Source organism: Anopheles nili, chromosome 2, assembly GCF_943737925.1.
Source record: "Anopheles nili chromosome 2, idAnoNiliSN_F5_01, whole genome shotgun sequence".
Classification (NCBI taxonomy): domain Eukaryota; kingdom Metazoa; phylum Arthropoda; class Insecta; order Diptera; family Culicidae; genus Anopheles; species Anopheles nili.
The window spans coordinates 13,204,494-13,229,356 of NC_071291.1; the positions used below are offsets into that span (position 1 = coordinate 13,204,494).

The 24,863-nt window shown below is 49.2% G+C and overlaps 1 protein-coding gene across 1 annotated transcript in view; it reads right to left on the reverse strand.

Moving 5' to 3' along the window:
• LOC128730130 (protein slit) overlaps positions 1-24,863 on the reverse strand; it is a 131,568-nt gene that overhangs the window by 8,827 nt on the left and 97,878 nt on the right. The window contains exons 2-4 of the mRNA XM_053823166.1: positions 5,594-5,665; positions 2,612-2,683; positions 464-535 (exon numbers count right to left, since the gene is read on the reverse strand). Coding sequence (XP_053679141.1) covers positions 464-535; positions 2,612-2,683; positions 5,594-5,665 — 216 coding nt within the window. The remainder of the gene's footprint in view (positions 1-463; positions 536-2,611; positions 2,684-5,593; positions 5,666-24,863) is intronic.

Here is a 24,863-nt window from a genome sequence, read left to right on the forward strand (position 1 = left end):
CTTCTAACTGTTGCAAATGGCGATAATTAGTAAAACATCCAATACCATCTGGGGTCGTAAATCAAGCGAAACCAAACAATCCTCAGACCACATTAATCGTTCACAGAATGGTGGGAGTTGGTTGGCAAAATATGCAAAATAAACGTTGGCTCGAAAATAACCAAAAAAGATAACAAAACCGACGGTTCGGGAAACTGTGCAAAATCAGCATGCGTTTTTTTTTGTGTGTGTATTGCTTAGAGCAAAATATAAATCAAAATAGCATCTGTTAGAAATCGGCCTGGGACTGAGAATCTCATCTAACAATCGGATCGATTTGTTTTCCCGTCTGAGGGTCGCGAACAGCTTGCATGCATGGTAAAATGATAATAAATCTATCCGGAGTATACATCAAACACAACGATGAAACGAATACACTTGCTCACAGTCGAACAGAAATAAATCTCTACAAACTACTACTTACAATCGTAATAAATTAGCGGCACTGGATAAAAAATTATCTGGTATTGATTTTAAGCGATTGCTATTAAGTCGTCTGGAAATAAAGGAAACAAACGTAAAACAATAATAATTATAACGACAAAAGAAATGCGAACGTAAACGAGAACGGCGTGAAAGAGCAAGTCCGGAAAAGTGAAGAGTGAAACGAAACGGAAGCAAGTGAGTGAGTGAGCAATCCGGTGGCTGTTGGTTGGGATGAAGTGTACTATGCGAACGCAGGCTTCAGAATGGGGAACGAGGCTTTTGAACATATCGAATCTTAATTAAAAATGTGTCGCCCTACGAAATGTGTCGACGCCCTTTCGAAGGCTGTCTCACAGCAACGACCGTGAAGCCTACATGCTGACGAGGCGGCAGCAATATGGCATCTCTCGGTCGCACTCCCTTTAGCACTCCCAAGGGGCCCTTCGTTTTTTTTTCTCTTCTTCATTCGCACCATAACCAAAACGAAGAACAAACGAACCCAAAACGGTGATGAAGCGGGAATTAGGGTTTGCTTGGATAAGCAGTAATGTTGTTTCCTACGCTCCCGCAAACGGAAGGAGGCGTGATCAATTACGTCAAGACGATCGTTCGATGGTCGATAACGAGAGGCATCGGATAATTAACGGAAATCGATTTCCAATCGCAAGATGCAAGCATTCCCGGCCACGTTCACCCACACGCTGTGTCTTTCGAGCGGTGGGACAACTTGGTGGGGCCGTTCAGCTCAGATGACCACCGGCGTCGTCGTCGATTGGAACGAAGCTGCATAACAAACGACCGACAACACCGAACTTCCGGCGGTGGAAGAGAACAGGAATAATTTCTTGCTTCCGCCGGACTAGCCATTTTTCAATGGGCTGTTGCGCGTTTGTAGCAATTGCTTCGAAACGTGTCGATGCCTGTTTTTGGCAGTGGAAAAGGATTGCCTATTTCAATGTGGCACTGCAGGATACGGTTAGCTCTGTTTGGACATCTTTAAATTTAACCACATTTAATATCGCTTGTGTTTCGCAAATTCAAACCCATCAGCGTTACTAATTGTGTCCCATTCGTTTTTCGTCTTTATTGACATCGGCTGCAGCTCGGTCTGGTGGTGGCTTGGCTGCCAGTTGACTTGGTCACCGTGCGAATGAATAGGGAATCGCTTTATCAAATAGATTAGGGGACGAAATAACACGAAGATTGCAAATTAGCCGTTGCCCGACGGGGTGGCGCCAATAACTCAATCGATTTTATGTGCGATCGCCTCACCGTGCGACGTAAAACAGTTGTAAATAATCCATGGTGACCATATGTGAATTACGCATAAATTAATACTAAATCGTCTGCGCGACGGTCGGCCTTTTTTCGGTAAAAAGCAAAAAACTAGCCAAAAAAGACCAAAGGGTTGAAAACAGACCGATCAAGCGCAGATGCGGCGATCGTCCGGCTGGTGGTGGATTCTTCGCGGAAGGTCATTCGTGTTATTAATTAGAGCTAATGTTGCCAAATCCGAACAATATGAAATTAATAGAAAAACTACAAAAAATGGCTGCCGTTCGCTCGAAGCAAATGTAATAAAATTCGTATAATATGCTCTGTCAAAATATTTGCTATGATCCTCTACTGGGAACGGATGGGAGGACGAGCCGCCACTAAGAAGGTCGACCGAAGCAAAAAAGCGAATCCTAAGCAGACTTCCTAACGTCTGAAGATTGCGGCTCACCAGCCATAAAGTTGACTGATTGACTGCGACAGGTAGTGCTCGTGTAGCGACAGGTGATTTGACGTCGCTTGTCAGTTTGAATTCGAATTGGATTTTCTGTTGGGGTGTTGTACAATTCCTTGTGATAGCAAGTTTTTTTTTGGGTGTATGATGAAAGAATCACAAGATGTCATGCGGATGTCGGCTCAGGTCTACATTACCGCAAAACCACACGCAAACACGATGCGGCCGATAGGTAAGGCAGATATTTGGCTGCGATTTGTGGGCTTGTGTGTGGGTGGTGTGCGAGAAAATTCCTCTCGAGGGGCACAGGTTTGTAGTACGATGTGGATGATTTTTCGGGACACAGAACGTGTGTCTGTGAAGGAATGTGTACCGCAAGAGGCACTAGGACACGCATGGGGAAGAATTTTAACTTACAATCTTTCCAGCGAAATCAGATCGTGCAGGGCGTCCTTTTCGATCGTGTAGATATGATTGTCCGTCAGCTGCCTGTGAAGTAGATAACAAAAGCAAATGCATGAATTTGTGGCGCAACAACAAAAAGGGAAAAAAACCATCATAAATTATCTTAACTTATGCGGTGGTTGAAGATAGATGAAACTATTAGGAAGATTGTAGTTATTTCTGAATGCATAATGAATATTGTTTAAAGCTACCGACGGTCCGCAAAAGTTCGGTTTGTCATTCCGCAGTTGAATGAAGACGTTTTCGATTAGGGTAAGCTGACAGCCGGCACGTTGGGTGAGAGTTATTGGCGGCGAAAAATGAACCGAACCCATTCATGAATTCACTTATAAATATTAATTTAAGGCTGGAATCAGCATACGCTTTCGGAATGGCAAATAACGTACGGCTGAGCGAAGGACTGTATCAGATATCCGCCGATGGTACCCTATGATGGAGCAGCTAGACGATCGAACGTGATCCGTTTCGTCTAAATGAGTATTCCTCATTTCAAGCAAATCAAACGAACTGATCGGGGGAGGGTTTTGTCGCGTAAGTCAATGGAAAATTATACGCACAATATTTTACAGCGGATTATTACTACCTTGTCACGAGAAAAGGAGTGTTATATTGTAATCCGACATCGGACACCGATAGGAAATAGCTCCCCATAACGACTTTTAAATCACCCTCGTATGATCTACGCCAGCAGCCCGCCAGAAGCGCACAGCAGACGTTCGATCGAATGACACACGCAAAAAGAAACGGCAGCTGGGACGCGAACGAAAAAATAAAAACATTACACCCCTGTTACAGAACCCGGTACGGTGTTCGGTTTAGGCGAACGTGAATGGCGAAAGTGATGGTTAATTAAATTCATCATTCGCTCCGCGATATGCGATAGCTCGTGTTCCCAGGAAGCCAATGGTAGCCACATCGTATTTGCATTATAAATTAATTGAAACCGAATCCTTCGCCCGGGGGCCCGGTTCAATATCGAACGATGCGATCGAACCCGGTGCCCGGTGCCCGGTGATAGCGGGATACCGGAAGGAGTTATCTTTTAAGTGAGTGTGTCAATTTTAAACGTTCGTTTTAGCTGGATGGTGTGAAAGGTAGCATACCGTTTCCGGTCCCGCGCTCGATAGCAGACCAGGCCGATGTAACTCTACACCCGAGCTGTTATGGCAGGGCCAGTCGTTGGGATTATACCAAACGAGGGAAGAAAAACACGTTCGCGCGATTTAAGCGATGGATTATGCGCGGCCCCATCACGCCGGTGTTACCCCATACGGTGCCGGTTGGTGGTGGCTGGCTTTTGTGTAAATTAATTTTTCACCATTTTCCCTAACAAAAGGTAAATGGTAACGAGTGGACGCATATCGAGGCGGGAAAGAAATCACTCATGCTCGCAGCATGGCTCGGGAGAGGGAGAGAATTTCGATCCACGTCGGTCCCGATGGTCGCTGTGGTTCCGTAATTACTGGAAATCCATGAGCCTGTGAAGAGTGGAAAAAAAGGATCCATTCCAGCGGCTTGCACCAGCACGGCGGTGAGAAATATCTCATATTCCACTTATGCAAATTAATGATCACCGAACACAATGCGCCCGGCGGTTGTCCCTTCGTTCCCGCGTCGACGCGAACCCGCGTCCAGTGAAAGTGGGACAATTGTTCGAACCACACTGCACTGGCCGATGGCCAACGATGGTTTGTGGCGCGCGGTGAACCAATAAAATACGTCAACCACTGCCGATGGGGCTGATTAAATCGATGAAAGTTAGGAAATGATTGGAAATCGATTAAAATGATAAATAAATGGAAAGGACGTCGCGCCCGGTTCGGCAGGCTGGCAGGTCTGCGCACGGGCGATTGAATCTGTAAATCTTTCCTTCCCCGAGGGCGGCCCAATTTGAATAATGGACTGTGGAGAGCACGAGAAGCAAGCTCATGAGCGTAAATCATTCCGGATCGGGGCGCATCGGAACCGCGTGGAAAGACATTTTTATGGTGACGCTAAACAGTGTCGCTTCGGCACCGAGTCGGGTCGTTTTTCGAACCGGTCAGTTTAGGGCGCCCGGGCTGATTGTTCACGCGTGGTTTCGATTGATTAGCAAAAGGCTAATGATATCGTGATCATCTTCATTCCCGGATGTTTCCGAAATTTTTCATTCGCGGCCAACCATCGACTATGACAGCGAGTTGCATCGACGATGCGATGCTCGCGATCACTCAATCTTACGCTGCATCAGAGAGGTTGATATGCTTTAGTATGCGCCACCGTACAGGCAACGTGTAGACTATCAAGGTGTGCCATAACATCGCCATAACGCCGCGAGACGGTAAGTTCAACAGTCGAGTTCATCTGCATGCTGTAACCTAATTTCCGGTGCGCTCGCGCTTGTGTCGCTCCCAGCGGAAGCCGATGTTGATCAGGGCGTCGGTTCGCCATGCCCGAGAACGGGTAATTTTGGAAAGCACTTCGCGTAACACTATTAAACCCATCTACCGTCGGCGGAAGTCACCAGGTCGAAGAAGCGATGAAGCGCAGGACATTCTATCGGTGGTTTGCACCAGTCGACCGCGCTCCCATGTTCACGGTTGTGTCGTAATTAGTTTAAAAAGAGTCGTTGCGCTGCCGTCTCACTATTCGCACGCGTCGATGTTCGCCCCGTTTCGCGGGTCAACGATGTGGTCGAAGAGGACATGAAGGGCACAACCGCATCGTCCCCATACCGTTGATAGTTCACACCGTACGCGATTGGGGAGAAAATTTTTCGACATTATTTAATTACTCCAAGACACCCCACTACAAGCCGGCGTCGTTTAAGTATCTGCGACTAGGACGACGACCGGCGTTGGTTCGCTGCTCAGTTGATTGCGTTTAGTAGCGGGATTGCCAGTACTTGAGAGACCGGAAGGAGCTTCTTTTTCTTTTTCTTTGCTTTCTACTTACAGTATTCGCAGCTTTGCCAATCCTTGGAAGTCGGACTCGTAGATGACGGTGATGTTGTTGCCTTGCAGATCCCTGGAAGCAAAGAAAAAGGGGAAGACAGTGAGCAATTAAGTGTAAGAAAGACGTTCGGAAATGGTAACGCTTTGATCTGGCGTTGGCGTTGCGGGAGCACGTGATTAGATTGACTGGAATGATTTAATAACATTATGCAACGCGATAGTTGCCTTTGGGCATGCGATTGCCCATTAGCGAGGGTACGAAAAGTGCACCCATGGGTGGTTGATTGCTCATGATTGGAGATCGATTGATAGACGAAAAGAATCTGACATCAAACCCATTTCCTTAAAGCGGATGGCGTTCAATTTAAACACAAAAAAGGATGAGCATGGTTTATTGATAGCACTTAGGTATGAACTGTTCAGTTTGCATAAGAGCATGCCAAAACTTGACAAGCATTAAGTGATCTAATTTAAATTCGTACGATGGTTTCCGAGCGTTTGACAATTTACTACAGGTAAGCTGACGTTTGTTGTCCAATCGCTTTTGCAGCATGGCTAAAAGGTAACGAAATCATATTACGCAAAGTGGTGGAAGCATTCTTTCGAAATAAATTGAAAATGAAGTGGACCATAACCGGACCGGACTAGACGCTGAGATCTGTTTACGTAGGTCTAGCTTTCCGGGTCCGCAGCTGGGACTCGTGCAGTTCTCGAAAGCACATCCATTGCCACACCTTTCCCATGTGGTTCCTCCCCAAATCCATGTGCTCAGGTGAGTGGATCGTGGGGGTTAGTTTCTCAGTCCGATCCATTTATGAACGATGCCTTGGGACGTTCGACAAAATAATATCTACATCGTGCCAGCGGGCACGGATACTTTGCTCGGTCATCTGGAAGAAGACATGGCTGCTGAGACAGTGTGGAGTTGAGTTGCTGGATGTCAAACGAAGGCGAAAGGTCACGCCGGCGGTCTGGCGTTTAGAGTGTCTTTAAAATCCACCACCATGTCTCCAGCATCGCTCCAAGTGGCAGCCTATTTTATTATCGTCATTATGTTATCTACATTGCCGGCTAAGGGCACGAGCCCGGGTGATGGAATTTCGCCTCCGAGGTCCTCACTTTGGGAAGTAGATCTAGAGCTTTCAGTACGTTGGGGGCTTAATGTTATTTGGCTTGGCACTGATTGAGCTATGATTGTGTTGGGGAATGCTTTGAAGATTTATGGGTCAAACCATGTGCATGATAAAAGGCTTGCGAAAGGACCGGTTCCATCGGTCCTTCAGCCAATGAAAACGGATTCCGTACATTTATGACATTTTATGGAGGCACGCTGCTAGCTAAAACCTCCCTGCCGAGAGGACCCATCGACGACTAATTCCGCAAACAGCGTGGCGTCGACGGTCCTAATTTTGTTTCCAAATTTATTACGACCCTGGGGCCTTAATGGGACCCACTCGCAGCACACTGCATGTGTGCTCCAATTATGGTAGCTTGCTGGACGGGAGGTGAAGCTATGCACAATTCCACGGTTCACATGGGCATGTCGCGTTAGTTCCGAAGACATTTCCGCTCACGCTGGATGCAAATGGTCGTCTTTGCATGGTAATAGAGCAAATAATGGCGCATTGGATGGTTTCGGCACACACTCTGCTTGGGTAGTTCGTCAGTTGGAGATGGAACAAAAAAAATCACTTGCAAGTATTTCATGAAGCAAGCGTGCAAAAAAAAAAAAGATCCCCAATAGCTAGAAACTGAAATTCTAGCCCGCCTTGTCGCACATCTTTCGCCAGCTGTTAATATTCATGACACATTTTACTAGAATTTATGCTTCTTCACCATTTTTTCATCTCCACCTCCTCCAAACGTGCATGTCCCTGTCCGTCACTGGTCGACGGCCATATCCCGGTACGACGTGGTAGGCGAACCTGCCCATCCTACATCTGCGCGAATGTTTACACAATGGATTTACGAGTGTTTGCACTTGGAGCCGAACTGTACCGGCAGCGAGCGTGCGAGCGGATGAAAGAGAATTCGGCAGATTGTGGAAGACGGCCGGTTGATGTATGGACCCAGGACAGACGGATCCTGCCGGTGGGAAAGATGGAATGGTCCCCTCGGTGAATGGTGAATCTTCCATTTTGCCCGCACTCAAAAATCTTCAGCTGCCTTTGCTGGTGCATTGTGCCAGCGACAGCACGGAAGCGGCTGCCACGGGATGATAGGTGTGCGGTTGGTGCATAAAATAAATAAAATGTTGCACTCGGCTCTCGCGATAAACGCACGGACGTGCAGAGTGAATATTTGGCCAAGGAAACGGCTGGCCCATTCCCGACTGCTTCAGTGAGTTCGCGTGGCCGGATCGTCAGCGTCTTCGCATCATCGGGACGGATGCATGCAGATGGAGTTGCATCCAAAACATTTTCTCATCTGCCCGAAATGGCAGCCTTTGCCATTTGAAATGGTTTGCCATTTTTACCGACCCCCGTGTGAGGGTGTGAGAGAATTTGATTCGCTTCACTCGCAACGGCGCCAGCATCTCGATGATGTGTGGGCCCGCCCGTGTGGTGGAAATGGGTCTGTAATCCCCCAGACCGGCATGTGAGTGAGAAAAATGGCACCGGGTCCGGGCGGGAAAATCGGGTGCCGATTGAATTCTCGAGTGCCCTCGAGGGCCGGCTACTCGAGGGCGTGCAGCCACGTGGGGCAGTTGGGTGAAAGCCCATTCCATCCTGCTTTGCTGGCGATGGTGGCAGGATAATGCGAATGTCATGTATGGCAGGCGGACCACGCACATTACGCGAGTGTAAGCAGATTTTCGTGTCGGATTGGAAATTATAAAACCGATTGAAGTGCGCACCCGAGCACACTCAGCAAAATACACCCGATGACGTTAATGACAGCGCTCGGTCGGGACATAAACAGCTGACGCGTCGCCTACTTTATTTTTTCGCCGCACGATTTTTCCCAGCTTTTCGGGTGCGTTTTTTTTTCGATCCTCTTCCTCTCTCACTCTCTCGCCTTTATGTAGTATCTGTGTAGTAATATCCGCAGGGAAAGGATTTTTTTCTCCACAATTTTCGAGATCCGGGTAGAAGCGCATTAAGTTGCCTTTACTGACGCGCGCATTAGCCTCTCGGTGGATTACGACCGTTCGACGGCTATTGTGCGCCCATTAATACCTCCTGGTGAGTGGTCTTTGGAGTTAACCTCGAATCGATAGTCCGTTAGAATTTCATCTTGAATGTTTCGTAGATTGTTTATCAGAAGAGTGAGCGTTTTTCACGCTGCTTTTTAAATTACCTTTTGCAGATTGGAATTCATTTTGTGCTCGTTTTGTTTTGATGACAAGTATGATTTTCTCGTAGCGAGCATTTTTTTTTTGGAGGGAGGCAGCGATTTGAATTTATATGTATTTCGCTCATTCGACTGTCACGCGGCGCGCACGGTATGTAAATTTATATCCCTCTAATTTCGTTTGAAATTTGACATCACTGTCGATCAACCGCCCAAGCATGGTTTGGACATCTTATTATAAGCCTGTCAGCGCTGGTTGGGCGTGCTTATGGCAGCACGGAAAAGAGTGTTTCCGTGTACGAAAAACGTATCTTCGATATTAACCTTCTTCCATATGTGAGCTCGCCTCGCTTGGTTATCGTTCGTTCTTCGACCCAATCCCACCCAGGAGACGTGTTGCACCATGCCATCACGGACGTGTGTGTGTGTGTGTGTGGATGTATTTCGTATTTTTGTTAGCCTTCCCGCAGGCACAAGGATGGCTCTACATTAGCATATTCCTCCCACATGGGGGTTGGCTTGGCGCCCGAGGACCGATGGAATGCAATTTTTCGCATCCCTCCTGCCACACACTAGGCGAGCGCGATCGATTGTGACAGGTGCGAGGAGTTTGCATGTTTGATGCATATTAGATGCTTTCTAAGCGTGGCGATGATCATCTAATCCACTATCACAACCACCCCCAACCCAAACCCGGGCAACGGACGGACGCGGGCGAGGCTACAAAATAACAATGAAGTTAGTTTTGAATGGGTTCATAAATTAACCGAGAATGGAATTTGATGAGCTGATAACGCGCTCCACCGACACGTCGCGGTGGCCAGCGTTTATGCATGCATTTATGTGCGCCCGGTGTCGCCCAGTGTCGCCTGTGTGCAGGTCGCCTCTCCTGTCCACCGATGTTCAGAGTGCAGTGGAGCAGTGGAACCGCAACACCGCCATCATCGGCCACCATCAGCGCCAGCAGGGAGTACTACGCTCGATGTTCGATGCTAATGTTGGGGGGTAATAAATGGGTCTCGATGAAATGAGGCCACCCGGTGAGGATGCGTGTGTGTGTGTGTGTATGTGCTCTCCTCTGATCCTTCCCTTCCCTGACGACACCATGCGCTGGCATGGCTCACACGTGCAATGCATGTATCAACCACGGACCTGCCTCGAGGGCCAAACTAATGCACGCGAGAGACCCTCGTGGTCCGCTCGGTCCTCTTCATCATCGCCACGATACTGTGCGAATGACATTTTCCGAGCTATCGATCCCATCAACGCGCGAGTATGCTAACAACATCCTGATTAGAATTTATAATCACCACTCCTTGATCTCCCTCCCACGCCGGATGGTGCGGTATTTGAAAGTCCTCGTCGCCAGTGGGCCAACCCCACCCAGATGCTGGTGGCCCGGAAACGGTAGATAGAGAGGTTGTTTGTTCTAACAGGTTGATGTTTGGATAGGCGAAAGATGGCAGGGACGTCATCGGGATTCATTACAACATTGTTTCCTACTCGCTAGGATGCGGCATTGACGTGGGTTTGGCAGGGATTCAGGGATACGCTATACGAGTTAAAAGATGTTTCTGTCCGTGTTGTCTAATCTATGACTCACCCAAACCTGTCACTCATCTTAGCTGTGGTGTGGTATTGTGTACTATTTGTGAAGTTCAATTAAAAGTACAAAACGTAGTCCCGAGGGTCGCTCGATGGCATCGGTTAAATTCGCATACAATTACAAAGTTGCTAGACAAGCAATCACTCATTGGCCACCTCATCCTCACGGTTAGTGGAATTGCGAATTTTGAAGCTAAAAACTGAGGGTTACTAAATCAGAAGCCAAGGCCAATTTATTGGCCCTCATCACCCAAGCAGACATAGGTCAAATCCCACCCAAGGCCCATTCAAAGTCAATTCTTTGCCACTCACGCTGGTTACATCGGAAATTCTGCATCCTCCAACAGAGCTCCACTGCGCGGGCGTCTTCTGCATCGCATTTTCCCCCAAGGGGCCCTACCAGACCTCGTACACAATCGTAAGACAGATTTGACGCTCCAAGCGAACGCCTTCGCCGACTGTGAGTGAGGACACCAAGCGGAATGCTATCCTGTGCGCGCCAGCACCACCGGAAAGCACATTCATTTTCGCCCTCAAGTGGATGCGAGTGTTGGTGAAAGCCACGCCAGTCAGGAACCGACTCGCAAGGAGTCGAACCGCCAACCAAAAACCGGGAGGATGGAACGGAACAAGCCGCCATTTGTACGGCATCTTTGCGGGTTTGGTTTCTGCTCACTCGCTCCCAACCCGTGCCGGGGGTTGTGCTGGTGTAGATGAGCATGTAATTATGTATGTTTACAGATATCATAAGGCATGTGCGAGTCCAAATGGTAGGTGTGTATATCGCCAAGGGAACTGCCAATTTGCGGTGCCAGCAATCTTGTAACCGAGGCGAGCGTTGGGGGCGATATCCTGCGCTTGGGCGTAGGGCCGGTAGGTCAAAAAACGCCCGAACACCGATGGAATGGATACGCTTTGCTCATGCTCTGTTCACTCGCTGGTGCGCCAGCCTGGCAACGCGGAGGCCCGATGTGACCAAATTGGTAATTTAGCCGACGTTGAAGAATATTCGGAGCGTTTAATTAAACCGCAGTCCTGCGGTGGATTGATGATGTTCCGGAGATAGCTGTGGTACGTGATGATGAGATCGTGTCAGTCGGCGGAATCTTGATTTAGTGTGCATGCGTGTATGCGTGTGTGGTTGTGCACACGTACGCGGAAATGTGTTTGCGCGCGTGTTCCGGTATTGCTTAACAAGAATTGTTTCCTGCACTAGGAATTTTGGTAGATATTACTTGGTATTGCGATTGCGGTAGTATCCACAGCAGGAAGATGTGGACAAAGACAATCTACTAATCCAGCAGTTAGCGTGCCGTTACGTACGCTGAATGTTTAGTGAAATATTCATCGTCTACCCAAGATGTTGGCGCAAGGTCAAAGCAGACTAATCTTCTAATCTGACGTCTTCCCTCAAAGTCACGCTAAACGTTCGCATGATGCGATCAAAATAGTGCTCATTGCAGAAAGCGAGTAAAAAAATCCACGTCATCTGCAGCAAATTGTTCTTACTTCCCATCACCGTTGAAGGGGGATGCTCCAGCACCACTTAGCAGCAATCACAAACAGACCTGTCGGCGGTACGAAGCTGGTGGAACGTGATAATTACAACTATTTGCCTAGTTAATTAAGATAATTTCAATCCGGTTAAGATGGCGACATCGCGCCCTTTCTCTAGAATGAAAGAAGCACCGAGTGAAGGGACAGAAACGACACCATCGCGGCTTGTTTGTACGGTAAGGGTCATCGATATTCTGTTCAACCGAGGCGTCGGTCCCTCAGTGAACGCAAGCAGGCTCGGTTTTACCGTGCAGTGGTAATCTGACAGAGTCGATTCCTCGGGCGCAGACCTGCCCGTGGTGCAACGAAAATAGAACTCATGTCTAGTTAAATAAAACGTTCTCCCCAAAACCAGACACATGATGGATATGCTGTAATCTTGGGTTCTCTTCGTTGCATCTGTCTTTCAACGGTGCGTTGAGGTACCCTTTCGGATTCGGCCCGAAACCGATGCACGGTTGCGCTTTTACGGCGAAGAGTCAGACGAACTCGACAGGCTTCGCCCGAGGAGCTATTTCCCAGCAACATTGCAACATACCCCAAACCAGGGAGCTGGTCGTCAGGTTCTTGAGATTGTTAATTATTTCGTTCTACAACCGGCGCGGTTTGGGAGTTATGTCGACAGATGTGTTTAGCTGGTTCTCGTACCTCTTTCATGGCACGCAACACCACCGCTAGTGTTGGGAGGTATTTAGCGTCGAAACGATTGACGGATGAAACAAGAAACGCAAAACCCACCACCGTCCAGGTTAGGTTTATGTTGCAGCATATTTTTTTTTTGGTGGGGTTTCATCTGAAATGTGTCCACCGCCAAAGGAGCGTGTCACGTTGTGTCATCGGAAACTACAAAAGGTACGCCTGGAATCCGCTCGCGAAGGGTCGCGACGCGGTTTCGAAACGGGAAAAACCGGATCAATGGATTTTCGGAAGCTCAACAAAACTGACAGATTTGACAAACAATGACACGGCATGGTTTGAAGTGACAGTTCCCTTACGTAGGCAGTTCCCCCGTATAGGCTGATCGGTTTGACCAGAAAAAAGCATTGAGACGGGCTAAATTCAAATCTAAACCATGACTCGTGGTTTCAGGATTACCCAGCCGGCACGAGGTTTCCCCAGCACGATGGAATGCATCCGTCATTCGTAGGTTGAGAAAGAAATGATCTCTCCGACGATTGATCGAATCGTGAATATCCACGCCTGCCCCGACAGCCGATTAAGCCATCCACGGAGCTGATTTAATCGATCGAAATTGCGATAAAGCTGCTACCAGGCGCTCAACGATTTCACCCGCCACGGTCCCGTGCGGTAAACGTCCAGATTGTTGATTTTTGTAAGTGGTTATTGTGACAGTAAAAAGTTAATGTTGCCAGATTGAGTAATCGCACTGTAGCGGGGAACACATTTCACCGCCGCCTTATGACAGTCGGGTCGATTTCCACCAACGCCAAGCGCCGGTCGGTGGATTACCATAATGGATAAGAAACGTGTCGTAAATTTCGCTTCGGCACTGGGTAGTCCGCGACGTGGTGGCTCTGGAACAACCCACCGACGCGATAAACAGCTGTAAAGATACTCGAACCCTCGCTAAACGGGCCGTTCATAAATTCGGCGGGACGGTTCCTTCTAAAATGTGTTAATGATATAAGTTATTCGCGCCCGAGTCGGAGTTTAACCCCGATGCAGCGGATCCACCCGATTCGCCCCCATTCCGGAAGTGCCGTACCGGGACCGTATTTCGTGTCGTAACTAATCGACCCTTTTGCGACCCGAGGATCAAAACAACGGCTTTTGATAAGCAGTCACAAAAACACACATTTTATGACTTCATCCCTTTTTCGGCTCCATCACCGCTCGCCCTGCGCGAGAACCAAAGCAACGACGGACACGCTCTCGAGCGTATTGACCACCATCGGGCGCCATCAGGGGACGAAGCATCCTTTGGCCGCAGGGTCGTTCCGGCACGTTTGCAGCAGGTTCGTTCCACCCGAAGCGGACCTAGGTAAAGCTCGTAAAAAGCGTTGAACGAGTAAATTTCAAGCCAAATTGATTTTCAACTTTGAGCAAAGAGGTTAAATACTTAATCTGATTTATGCCGGCAGATAAAATCATCCCAGTTCCGGCGTGCTTGCCCGGTGAAGCACGTCGCAACCCCGTGTGCACCGTGACCGGGCTGCACAAACCATGCCGGATCGGTGGTGGCGTGTCCGGAAATTCGGTGGCAATGCCGTGGGCACGGATGCACTTTGGAGGTGGTGGGATTTTCGGTTTCCACCTTTCGTTGATCCGTTTCCCTCTTCACGCCTGGCAGGTGGCAAGGCAGGCCTGGGCTTACCGAAACCCATTACCGGCGACGTTAGTGGCAAGGAATTGCACTTTAGCGGTCACCGAACGGGGCACACTGGATTAGGGTTGAGCGGGTTCGTACGGATGCTTACCTGCGTGAGAGAGAAAAAAAATGGAAGGGCTACGGTTAATTGGCTGATTAATTATTGCCGCGTTGGGTAAGACCGGGACCGGGACCGGGACCGGGACCGGGACCGGGAAATGGGGACAAGATAAGGGTTTTAACACTTCGCCCGCTGGTGGCTACGTTTTGGTGGCTAATTAAGATGTTTTATACAAAAAAACGGGTGTATGTGTGCGTTCAACCACAATTCCAACGGAGAGAAGGATTTTCATTGGAACGTTTTGCGTTTGATTTCAATCTGCATGGAGTCGTGCTCGGGGAAGTGGCAGTTTAAAAACCTCCAAGAAACCGAAACCACATCCTCCGAAGGGTGATACGCAAATTCGACAGGATTATTGCGAGCACCTTGCCTAATGGAAGCGGGATCAATGCGTACGACACATAACTCACTTGTCACCGTTGCTCTCGAGCCCCGAAATCGGCCTATCAGACGCGCCGTAAATCTCGCACATCTCTCATTGCAACCCTCGCGTGTTGGAACTCGGACAGACTTGAGCTTTCCCTTTTTCTCCGAACACGGTGTTTTCCTTCGATCCGCACGGGCTAGAATCGCGTCGTCTCACACGCGCTGCAAGGCGTTGGCAGAGCGCATTTATAAACCGATTAAGGCCTCCGATGCGAAGACAATCACAGCTTCGTCGTACCCTACGACGAGGGCGATACTTCGACTCCTTCGACGAAGGGCTGGGAATGAGATTTATCCATCACCTTTCCACCCACCGAACCGCATCGAAACCGCCCGGGCAGCTTAGCTTGCGGCATCTCCTTAAGGATGGCCGGCCTACAGCCCGGAACAGATTGGAGGGTCGTATTTTTGTGCTTTTTTTTTCGCCCATTGCCATCAACTAATGCCTCTTGCGTGGTGGTTTCGATACCTCACCACACCGGATGCGTCCGTAAATCGTAAATCCCAAACCGGACGGGGATGGTAAACTCGCCCAGCCGTCGACAAGTTCGATGAGGGAAAGGATTTTCGAAGGAGCTGGCCATCGGAAATCCCGCAGGACGGCCGGGTCTCGGATGTCTGGAGAAACAACCGTTGACCAGACCGGATCGGTGGCCGCCGTCTGAACCGCGGTCATAAATTGTTTCGAGGCGAATTTAATTTGACCGGTGCGGATGGCGTGCTGTTTGGACGCTGACTCCAGCCAAATGGCGCGGTCCGCGTGATTAATGGGGTTTCGGTTTCGTCGTCTTTGCTTCGGTCGAATCAATCCCCAGACTGACTGGACTTTGTGGCGTGACCTAAAGCGCCGTATCGGGCGAGGAGGTGGGAGCCTTTCGCCGCCAATGGGGGGAGAGAAAAATCGTGAAATACTGACACCGAGAATGGAAAGCTCGGGCTCGGGATGGACCCGATACGGTGGGCAAACATCATCGGTCGACGTTAATTGCTGTGACGCTCGTAAATCGCCATAGGTGGCGTCCTTTGGTTGCGTGCATGCATCGTGAGGCGTGTTGGCGTTTGTGTTGGGATGATTTTTTACCCACCCACATTGGACGGGTGCGTGCGTGCGGGCTGAGAGATTGTAAGAATTATGAATACCTTTGTTTATACAGCGAACCGTCGTCTTCGGAAAGTGTCATAAATTTTTTTATTGCGCTCCATTTGCGTCGCTCGGCGCAGACGAACCTTGTCGAGGGCTAACACCGGCACCGAAGGGCCTCCACCAAACAGCTCCGGTCGGTCGAACGGGGCGAGTCGAAACAATACGTCAAATTAATGGTTCCTGACAAGATGATTTGATTATGCAAAATAGCAGCACCCGAAGCGGCGGGTTTTAGATCGAGCGCGGGTGGAAGCCGTGCTTTATAATTGGAACCATTCTTTACAATAAATTAACTCACGACCAACTGGAGGCCAGGAGGACTCGAGGTGTTGGGAAAACAAACGGGAAACCGTGTTTGACATTCGTAAAAACAAACGGCGCTGTAAAAACGATGACTTCGAGCTCTTCGATGGCGACAAATTGACGAAGGCACGCGGGAAAGCAACGTTTCAATTCGGCCGAAAATTAGCATCCGAGGGCGCGGGATTGATGATCCAGCAGCAACCGGGTCTATTAGAATCTTATTAACTTCCCACCGGTTCGGCTCGATGCCGTGATTCTGGGGTATTTTTGAAATTTTTGGGTGAAAACGACATGCGAAAGAGACGAGACGTCTTTGAATGACGCCATAATTATACACTCAGCGTATTGCCATATCAAAACCAGATCCGATTACACGCCAACGGAGCGCCAACCCGAGCTGAAACGAGTGCCCTTTTTGCACTTGAAGCCTCACTCTCGGTTGCAATTTCAGCGGAGGTGATGAGCCTTCTTTAGCAAACAAGTAAAACGAAAAAAAGTGCACTCATCAGGGCAGGGCGTATCCCAAGGTCGGACCGGACGAGGTCCTGCAGCTATCAGCGATAAATCTTCCATTTGTGCATCCTTCAGCTTCCCATCACGGCGTGTCTCGGATTACGTGTCTGCAGGCGATGGGAAACGCTTTACGTTACGTCAGCTCGCGAGATAAATGAAAGAGAGGAAAACAAAAGCACCAACTCTCCACCACAATCTGCGGACGATAGTAGTAGTAGCGAAAACGAGGTGCAAGGACGAGCAAAAAACAAATAATACTTCGAATAAATTACTCATTAGTTTCTCGGGACATATCAAGATCCGTCGGGGCACGCAACGCAGCAGCACAGAAAGCGATGTTTTGTTGGCCTTTTTTTTGCTGCGTTCGTCCCGTCCCGTATTCCTGCTTCAACAAACAACATGCAGTTGATGAGCGTACGACCGCTCCCGCAGACAAATGATCCCAGCAGGTTCGAGGTTCACCGCTGGGGAACGGTTTTTGGTTCATTTTTCATAATTTGATATTTCAATAAATCTCCGCCCGGGCGAATATCTCACAAATCAGGCACAGACGATCCCGAGCCGTGTTTTCGAGGATGTTCCCGCCCGAAGTGGCTGAACCTTTTGCTGCCGCAATGCGTCCGCCCTGGGTTCCCTTTGGTTCCAGTTTGCCCTTCCTCGAATCGGTGGAACGACAGCGAGATGGAATAGCGCGACAGCGAAAGGGATAAGGCGACCAAATGCATCTGCCATGTCCGATTTATGATAAAGACGTTAAGGACTTCTCGCTCGAATGGCGTCGTTTTTTCGTGTTTTTTTTTTCGGTATGTGTGCGACGCTGAAGCGCCGGCAATAAGGGCCCCGATGGAGGTGGAGTGTGCATAACCCTCTTAAAGGTTGGTAAAGTTGGTCGAAATTGGAAAGACATAAAAAACGGCGACGATGGCCAACGACGGGGAGGGACTAGGAAAAATCCTGGACAAAAGGGATGGGAGAAGGAGAAAAAAAAAACCACCCGGCCAGCGCTTCGAAAGATGATCATTGCTCATCCCCACCGAAGTTGATGAATAATTTAAGACGGTGCTCAAGTTCAGAACGAGAACGAGATTCGACCGGGATCGAATCCCGAAGGGCCGTGGTTCGCCCCGACTCGACTCCTGAGGATGACTTTATAAAAATAAAAATATTTATAATTTATGTGCCTAAAAAATTCACTCGCTTTGTAAAACTATCGCCCTGGCGTGGCGCCCTGCGGTTGAGGTGCTTCGCTCGCGGTCCTTCTCCTGGACCGCGATGGTAAGGGGCACACTTTTCCAAGAAGCATTAGTGGCAGACATTTTTCCCATCCAGGTCCACGTCGCCCGAGTTCTGCGGGCTGGATTTTCGTTTTTTTTTCAGTTTCCTTCGTCTATCTCACCGTGTTGTTTCGATCGTCCTTCGTGCGCGCTATCAAAATTGGATCATCGCCTCGGGGGCGGACAGTGGGACGAATTTTTAAGAAAAACAATCCCTTCAAAAAATTCCCCACACACACACACAATTCCTCGTCGAAGCCATCCATCGATGGTGGCGCTTTGCTTCGCTGCATCGATCGGGACGCGGCGTGGCTTGCCGGTAGGTTTCTGGTCGTTATTGTCAATATTTTCTTCCTACTTCCGGGTAGGGCCCACCCGCGAAACATTTCGATTTCGCATAGAACGCAAAAGGCGCTGGAGGCACCATCCCAAGTCCCAAGATCCTAACCAACCAAGGCTCGTTCGGGATTTTTTTTACCAACCGTGATGATGCATTTGTCGACTGGTGCAACGTTCGAAAGGCGTAGCGAGTGTGCCTGCAGGCGAAGGGTTTTGCTTTTTCCAGTTCATTTCCGATCGAAAATATATTTGTCAAATAAAAATAAATATTCGCCATAGTTGGCAGTGACTGGGGAGGCCCTTTAGGGCTGTCTCGTTCTCTCTCTCTCGCTCGATTTACACGAAACAGGAAACAAAATACTCGCCGCCGGTGGGCCGGACCAAGGCGGCATTATTTATGAGCGCATTAGAGCGCACTGCAGAATGCACATCCACCCACACCGATCGTGCCACCCCATTGGGCATTGGTTGAGTAATGACGAATTGGTTGAGAGTTTGCTTTTTGCGCCTTTACTGCAAGTAGTGCGCAAACTTCAAGGCAATTTCGCTCACATCCCGATCGGTACAAAGCGAGCTGAAAATAGACATCTTAAAGTGAGGCATCACTTTCGGATCGTATTGCCGGCAAACATTAGCTAGATCATCTACCCACAGCTTCCAACGGCCACGTCAGCCACCACGAGCTGAAGTCCTGCTGCGCCAGGATGACGTGGACTGCATGTGACCGAGAGTGGGCTGTGCGAGAATTTCCGAGCGCATGGAATCAATCTCCCCCGACACCGGCCTTTTAATGGGCCAGTTGGAGATTCATTGCCAGTGCTGTGATGTTTATGTTTGTGTTACCGAATCGTAATTGCTAGGCAAACATGGAATCACTTTACCGGCTTGCCAGGACGCCCTCTGGACGCCCTCCGGACGCCTTCCGGACGCCTCAATCCACCCATCGATTGAGGATTGAGTTCTTTATCCATTATCACACCACCCATATGATTGCCGAGACGTATCGCAACGCAGCCGAGTTGTTGTTTACACGCAGTGTCTCGCACTAATACGCTTCACGCCGGGAGGTGAAAATCGTCGGATCTTCCGGTAGTCAATTAATCTCCGAACCCAAAACAACAACATGACCGACTGTCGGGTGCGTCGGAGGCGGCTGATGGGCAGAAGTAGAGTCCGGAACGACGGACGAACGCGGAGGTCCGGATTTTAAAACTTTCTTGGAATTTGCGCCTCGAAGGAATCACGCACCGCGTCACAAACACTCGGCGCTGCGGGAAAAAAAAGGAGCTTGGGCAAGTAATTTCTGCCACTCTCTGGCGTCGTTATGATTCTCCCACGGGCGACGCTGGTCGAAAGAAAATCACCGACATTTCGTCATAAATTCCAGACGTTCCGAAAATAGTTTTCCCACTCTTTTCTCGCGCGGTCGGGCTCCATCGTGCTCGCTATTTTTCCAGCACTCCGATTCACTCGGAAAGAGCCGGCCACGGCCTGCAGCACTGTAAGGTGGAAAAACATTCGAACCATCTTCAGCGAATCGGTGGGAAAGTTTTGTGCCATGAAAAGGCGCGCGATGGGCAAAAAGAAAAGTTACCCGCACCGGCAACCAGCGGGTCGCAGTTTGATGAAGTGCAGCGAGCGATTAATTTATCCTTTCTTGCGCTCTTTGCCGGGCGAGCGATAAACATTGATCGGATCTTGGATCATCGGTGCCCCAAGGTTCGGCGAGGCTGGTGCTGGTGTGTTGCGGGAAAAACGGAGCGTTTTGATTTCCACTCCACCGTCGAGATTCCTGCAGCTGTTTACGATGGAGTCCGCGCTCTTCGAGTTCGCATTTGTTTGGCGAACTTTGGCGAATCTTTCATTTTAACTTCCGCGAACTGGCGCCGATCGTGCGATGGTGCGCTGTGTTTAATCGTGAAGCGATTTCAGAATGTGTTTTTCACGCCGCTCACTCGTGGCGCACATCAAACGTGACTGATAAATTCTCACATCTTCATTGTCCTGTGGCCTGTCGTCGTTGTAGCCGGCTTTGGCTGTAGCCCGTGACGCGGAAGTCAGGCTTGAACTTTTCCATTTTCCATTTTCAGTCGACCGGCGTTCTGTGGTCGGTACATTTTTGGAGATGCATGTTCAAATGTTCACCATCGTGCCTCCTTCCACGAGTGGTCCCCTTAAATCGAGAGCTGAATTCTTCGACACGCCGACGATGGTACCATTTTTATTCGTCTTGATTCTGACATAAATTTCACTCCCGTGCAGCTTCGCTTCGTTGCCAAGCCATTTTCTTTTGTATTCCCACGTGTCTGTACTTTCTTTTCGTGCACGGGATGTGTGTGTGTGTGTGGGGGGGTGAGTGTTTTTTGTTCCAACACCCAACTATGTTCAATTTCAATCACCATCACTTTCCCATCTCCAGGCTCACCAACCGTGCCGCCCTACGTTCGGCATCATTCAAACCCGTAGCGGACGTGAAATATTGTTATGGGACGGAAAGCCCGACGCAGGGAACGTGTCAATGGTGCGCTTTTCCTATTTTCCCGGGGTTTTCCTGCTCCCGCCACCACGTGCAAAGTGTTTGCATACGTGCGGTGTAGTCGCGGTCGGTTCCAGTGCGGTTTTCCTTCGCCGGAATCTTTCGTGTAAAATCTTTCCCCACCATTTTATTCCACCTCGCAACGGGACTTGGCTGTCCGAGGGCTTGGTTTCGATCACGAGGAAGCTCGACAAAGAGCTGCTTCTCTCATTTCTCGAGCTCTTGGGGCTTTACGGAACAATTTTCTCGTCCCACTGTGTGATAAATTGAATCGACGGTTTGGCTTTTTCTTTTTATTTTCCACGCCCTCCATTCGAGAGATGCAGAGGGCGTTAGTTCACCGGTTTTCAACAATGGTAGGTGGAACACAGAACAGCCGGAAGGAAACATTCAAATGCTCGAGCAAATGTGCTGTTGCTTACCTAAAAGCGTACTCCCACCACCATGGATTTGCTCTGTATCCTCGTATCCTCGGGCAAGCCCCCACGGAGTTCGGAGCATGTGTTGCTGGGTTGCACAAGTCTTTGAAAAAAAAAAACCCATTTACCGGTGGCATAATTCCGGTGACGATTTTTCGGTCGCAATCTTTGCCGGCTTTGCGTTTCCCATTTCGAGCTCGGATTTGTTTAGCGAAATAGCAAATTGAAACGGCGAGTTCATAATGGCATTTTAAATCCTTCCGCCGCGTGTGAATGCATTAAAAGTACGCCATAATTTATGCGCGCTACGTCGTAACATTTGATCACGCCGTTCGTGTGTTCCCGTGGTTCCGAGCAGTTTTCATTTAATCTTGAATTCACAATCGCACCAACCGAGGGGTGACGGTTCTACTTTCTCATCCCACCGTCAAATTGTGATTGTTTTATTTAATTTGACAAATTTATCCAGCACCTCTTGAGTGGCCTCCTACCGTTGTAGGAGTGGAGTGCTCAAATGGTCAGCCGCACATTTTTCCCCAGCCGATGGAAAACCCATGCAAATCGAAAAACCAATAAAACTCAACCGAATGGGAATGATCTCACACAGTGGGGATGCCCCTTTGGTGGGAGGAAAATAGTCCCGCTCTGCTACTTCGTCATCCCCACTCGCGGCTGCCAATCGAGTGGAAATTTATTGACAAAAGATTAAAATAAAATCCAATAATTTAACTTAATTAACGTCGATTCCACGCGCTCTCGCGTACGGTCAACAAATTATCTGTGTTATTGTTCTCGGCCGATCGGTCGGTTTTCGACGGCTTTTTTTTTGGTCCTCCCGCGAGGCGAACTTTTGTTTCGATGGTGTGTGCTTCCATCCAGGGCACTTCCAGCGTTCGGATGCGACAATCCGCTGGAGATAATTTATCTGTCGCCTGTCGCCATCGATTATGCATTGTGACGAGGTGGAGCCCGGTGGAAAAATCCAAATTGTCGTCACGGTTGTGTCGAGCGGTGCGAGTGGTACGAATTTTCCATTTTATTTTTTAATTTTATTATGCCACGACGCAACAAAGTTGGCCGACAATCAATCCCGGTGTGGGGAGCCATTCGGTGAATTATCAAGCACTTTCTGTTGCGAGGTGTAATGTCCGGCTGCACTTGACAGTGATTGAATGTTGCACGATGATCGATTTTATTAGCGTCATGTAAAGTGAGTGGGACTGATTTCGACATGTTCCCGATGCCTCGGGGCGCACCGATGAGATAAAGATAACGTTGACATTCGACAAAACCGTTGTAACCGATCACGGTGCGTAAATCGCTATCGCAAGCGTCGAATTTTTATCGGCTGTGGGATTAGATTCCGTTGCAGCACTCATGTTTGTGAAAGAATAGTGGCCTAATGCACCGTTGCATTGTGTTTGCCGTTGCAACACTTCAGCATTTGCAGTGATTGTGTTCTCGCTCAAGAGCTTCATCGCACGGTGCATTGTCGATGCACTCAAGTTTAATCCTTGCACCGTACCGGGTGTCTGGGTTTGCTTTGAAGTGGTTATGGATATTCTGCACCTCCACTTATAACGGACTTATGGAAACGCTTGCACCAACAGAAGTGGCTGGCCACCGAGAGGTAGCGTTCCGCAAGGATATCGCTTTACGGTGCCGTCGAACGAGAACCCGGCAACCGATAGGTAATGGATTTTCATTTTCCCTCCACTCGGTGCGACTTTTTATGTCTCAACTCTTTTTTTTCCATTAGGTTACATTTTATGCCGAAACGTTACTTGCTCATTTTCCCGTCGCCATGTTACTTCTCTCGCTTCCTAAAGGGTAACTGGGCCGAGCATAGGACGAGCTGAATGGCGCCACCCATTACTTCTTCGCCATTAAATACATGAGTCACCCGAAGCCGACAGGATCATCGGTGTAATGCCATGATCCCTTCCGGCTTCGTCTAGCTCTAGTTGCATGGCCGCCATCGCAGGTATGACTCACGTCGATGAGCTTCGCTCGTGTGCGGAGGATGATGATGGTTCTTGTCTTTTTTTTTCGTTCATTTTCTTGCGCAGCCCTTCTTCTCGCGGGAGGTTTATTGAATCCGGACAACCGTTCAATCTGAAGGCGCCATTCGGAGCGAATGGATTTGTTTCGGAAGATAATGGAAAAAGTACCGACCATGTGCATGTCCTGCCGTTTCCGTGCGAAGGCACGCCACTGCCCGGTTCGGTGAGCACGTCGAGCACGGAAAGCTACCGAAAGGAAACCCCTGTTGCTTCCGTAGGGTGCTGCCGAGAGCCCCGAAAGCCATCCGGAGGGAATCGACGCACATTAGTGGTGTCATGCGACTAAAAAGGAGGATTTTTATGATCCGTTGTTTTACCCACCCGGTTGGTCCTTCATCAGAATGGCACCATGGTCGTCGTCCGGGGGCGACACGAGGCCTTGCCTTCTGAACGCCCGGAAAGGACGGGCTTTTTATTGGAAAAGGCTGCTTAGAGCCGTCAGTGGAGAGTCACGGGTGGCGTGAGACAGAACACGGTGACACCGGGTCGGACGGATGGCTGTTTATGATCCACGGGTCCTGGGGTAGAGACATTTTGCGGAAGCTGGAGCGTTATGGATGGTACGCTTGCTCGGTGACGCGTTGCTACTAGCGCCAGGGGAGTCGTAAGTTTTTATTAGGCGTCTATTTGCTGCCGTTTTTGTAACGAATATGTATTACGCCAGCCAGCCTTTATTGTGGCCTCTTCGGGGAGCTTGGCCCCCCCGTAATAGGCCCCGTCATGTACGGCTCAGATTCACACATGATCCACCTCGGGGGCAACCCCCTGGCAGTCTTTAAATTAATGCGGATCTTCATCATCGGCACCACCCTGCGAGGACCTACGAGACCCCAGGTTGCGCGAGCAACGTTGTGCCCAATTTGCGATAGTTTGTTTTTGGGGCGGACGAAAAACCTTCCGGGCTGCAGCTAATTGAACCTTTTTCGCCGGTTTCGTCGTCTCGGTGCGGTAATAAATTTCAATTTTCCTTAGCCCCGTGCGCACGAGACAGCACCGGTCGGTGTGTCCGGAATCGGTCCAAAAACCCGCAGGCGGTCGATGCGCAAAAAAAAAAACCAGCCATAACGAAAAGCGATCCTTGTGACTTCGAAAACGGCATGTACCTTGTTTATTACCTTTCCGCTGCGGTACGACGGACGCGCCCAGACGGTTTTCGATAGTGTCATCGAGGGTATCTCTCATAAATAACACCACACATTTTGAAGCAAGCAGTATTAGGCACTGGTTGGGGAATGTTTCCCCGGCAAGAGATCGGAATCGAATCAACACGGTTCCGATGAGAACGAGCAAATTAACCAATAAAGACATTCCGGCAATAGTCATATTTCTTCAACCCGGTGCGTGGTCG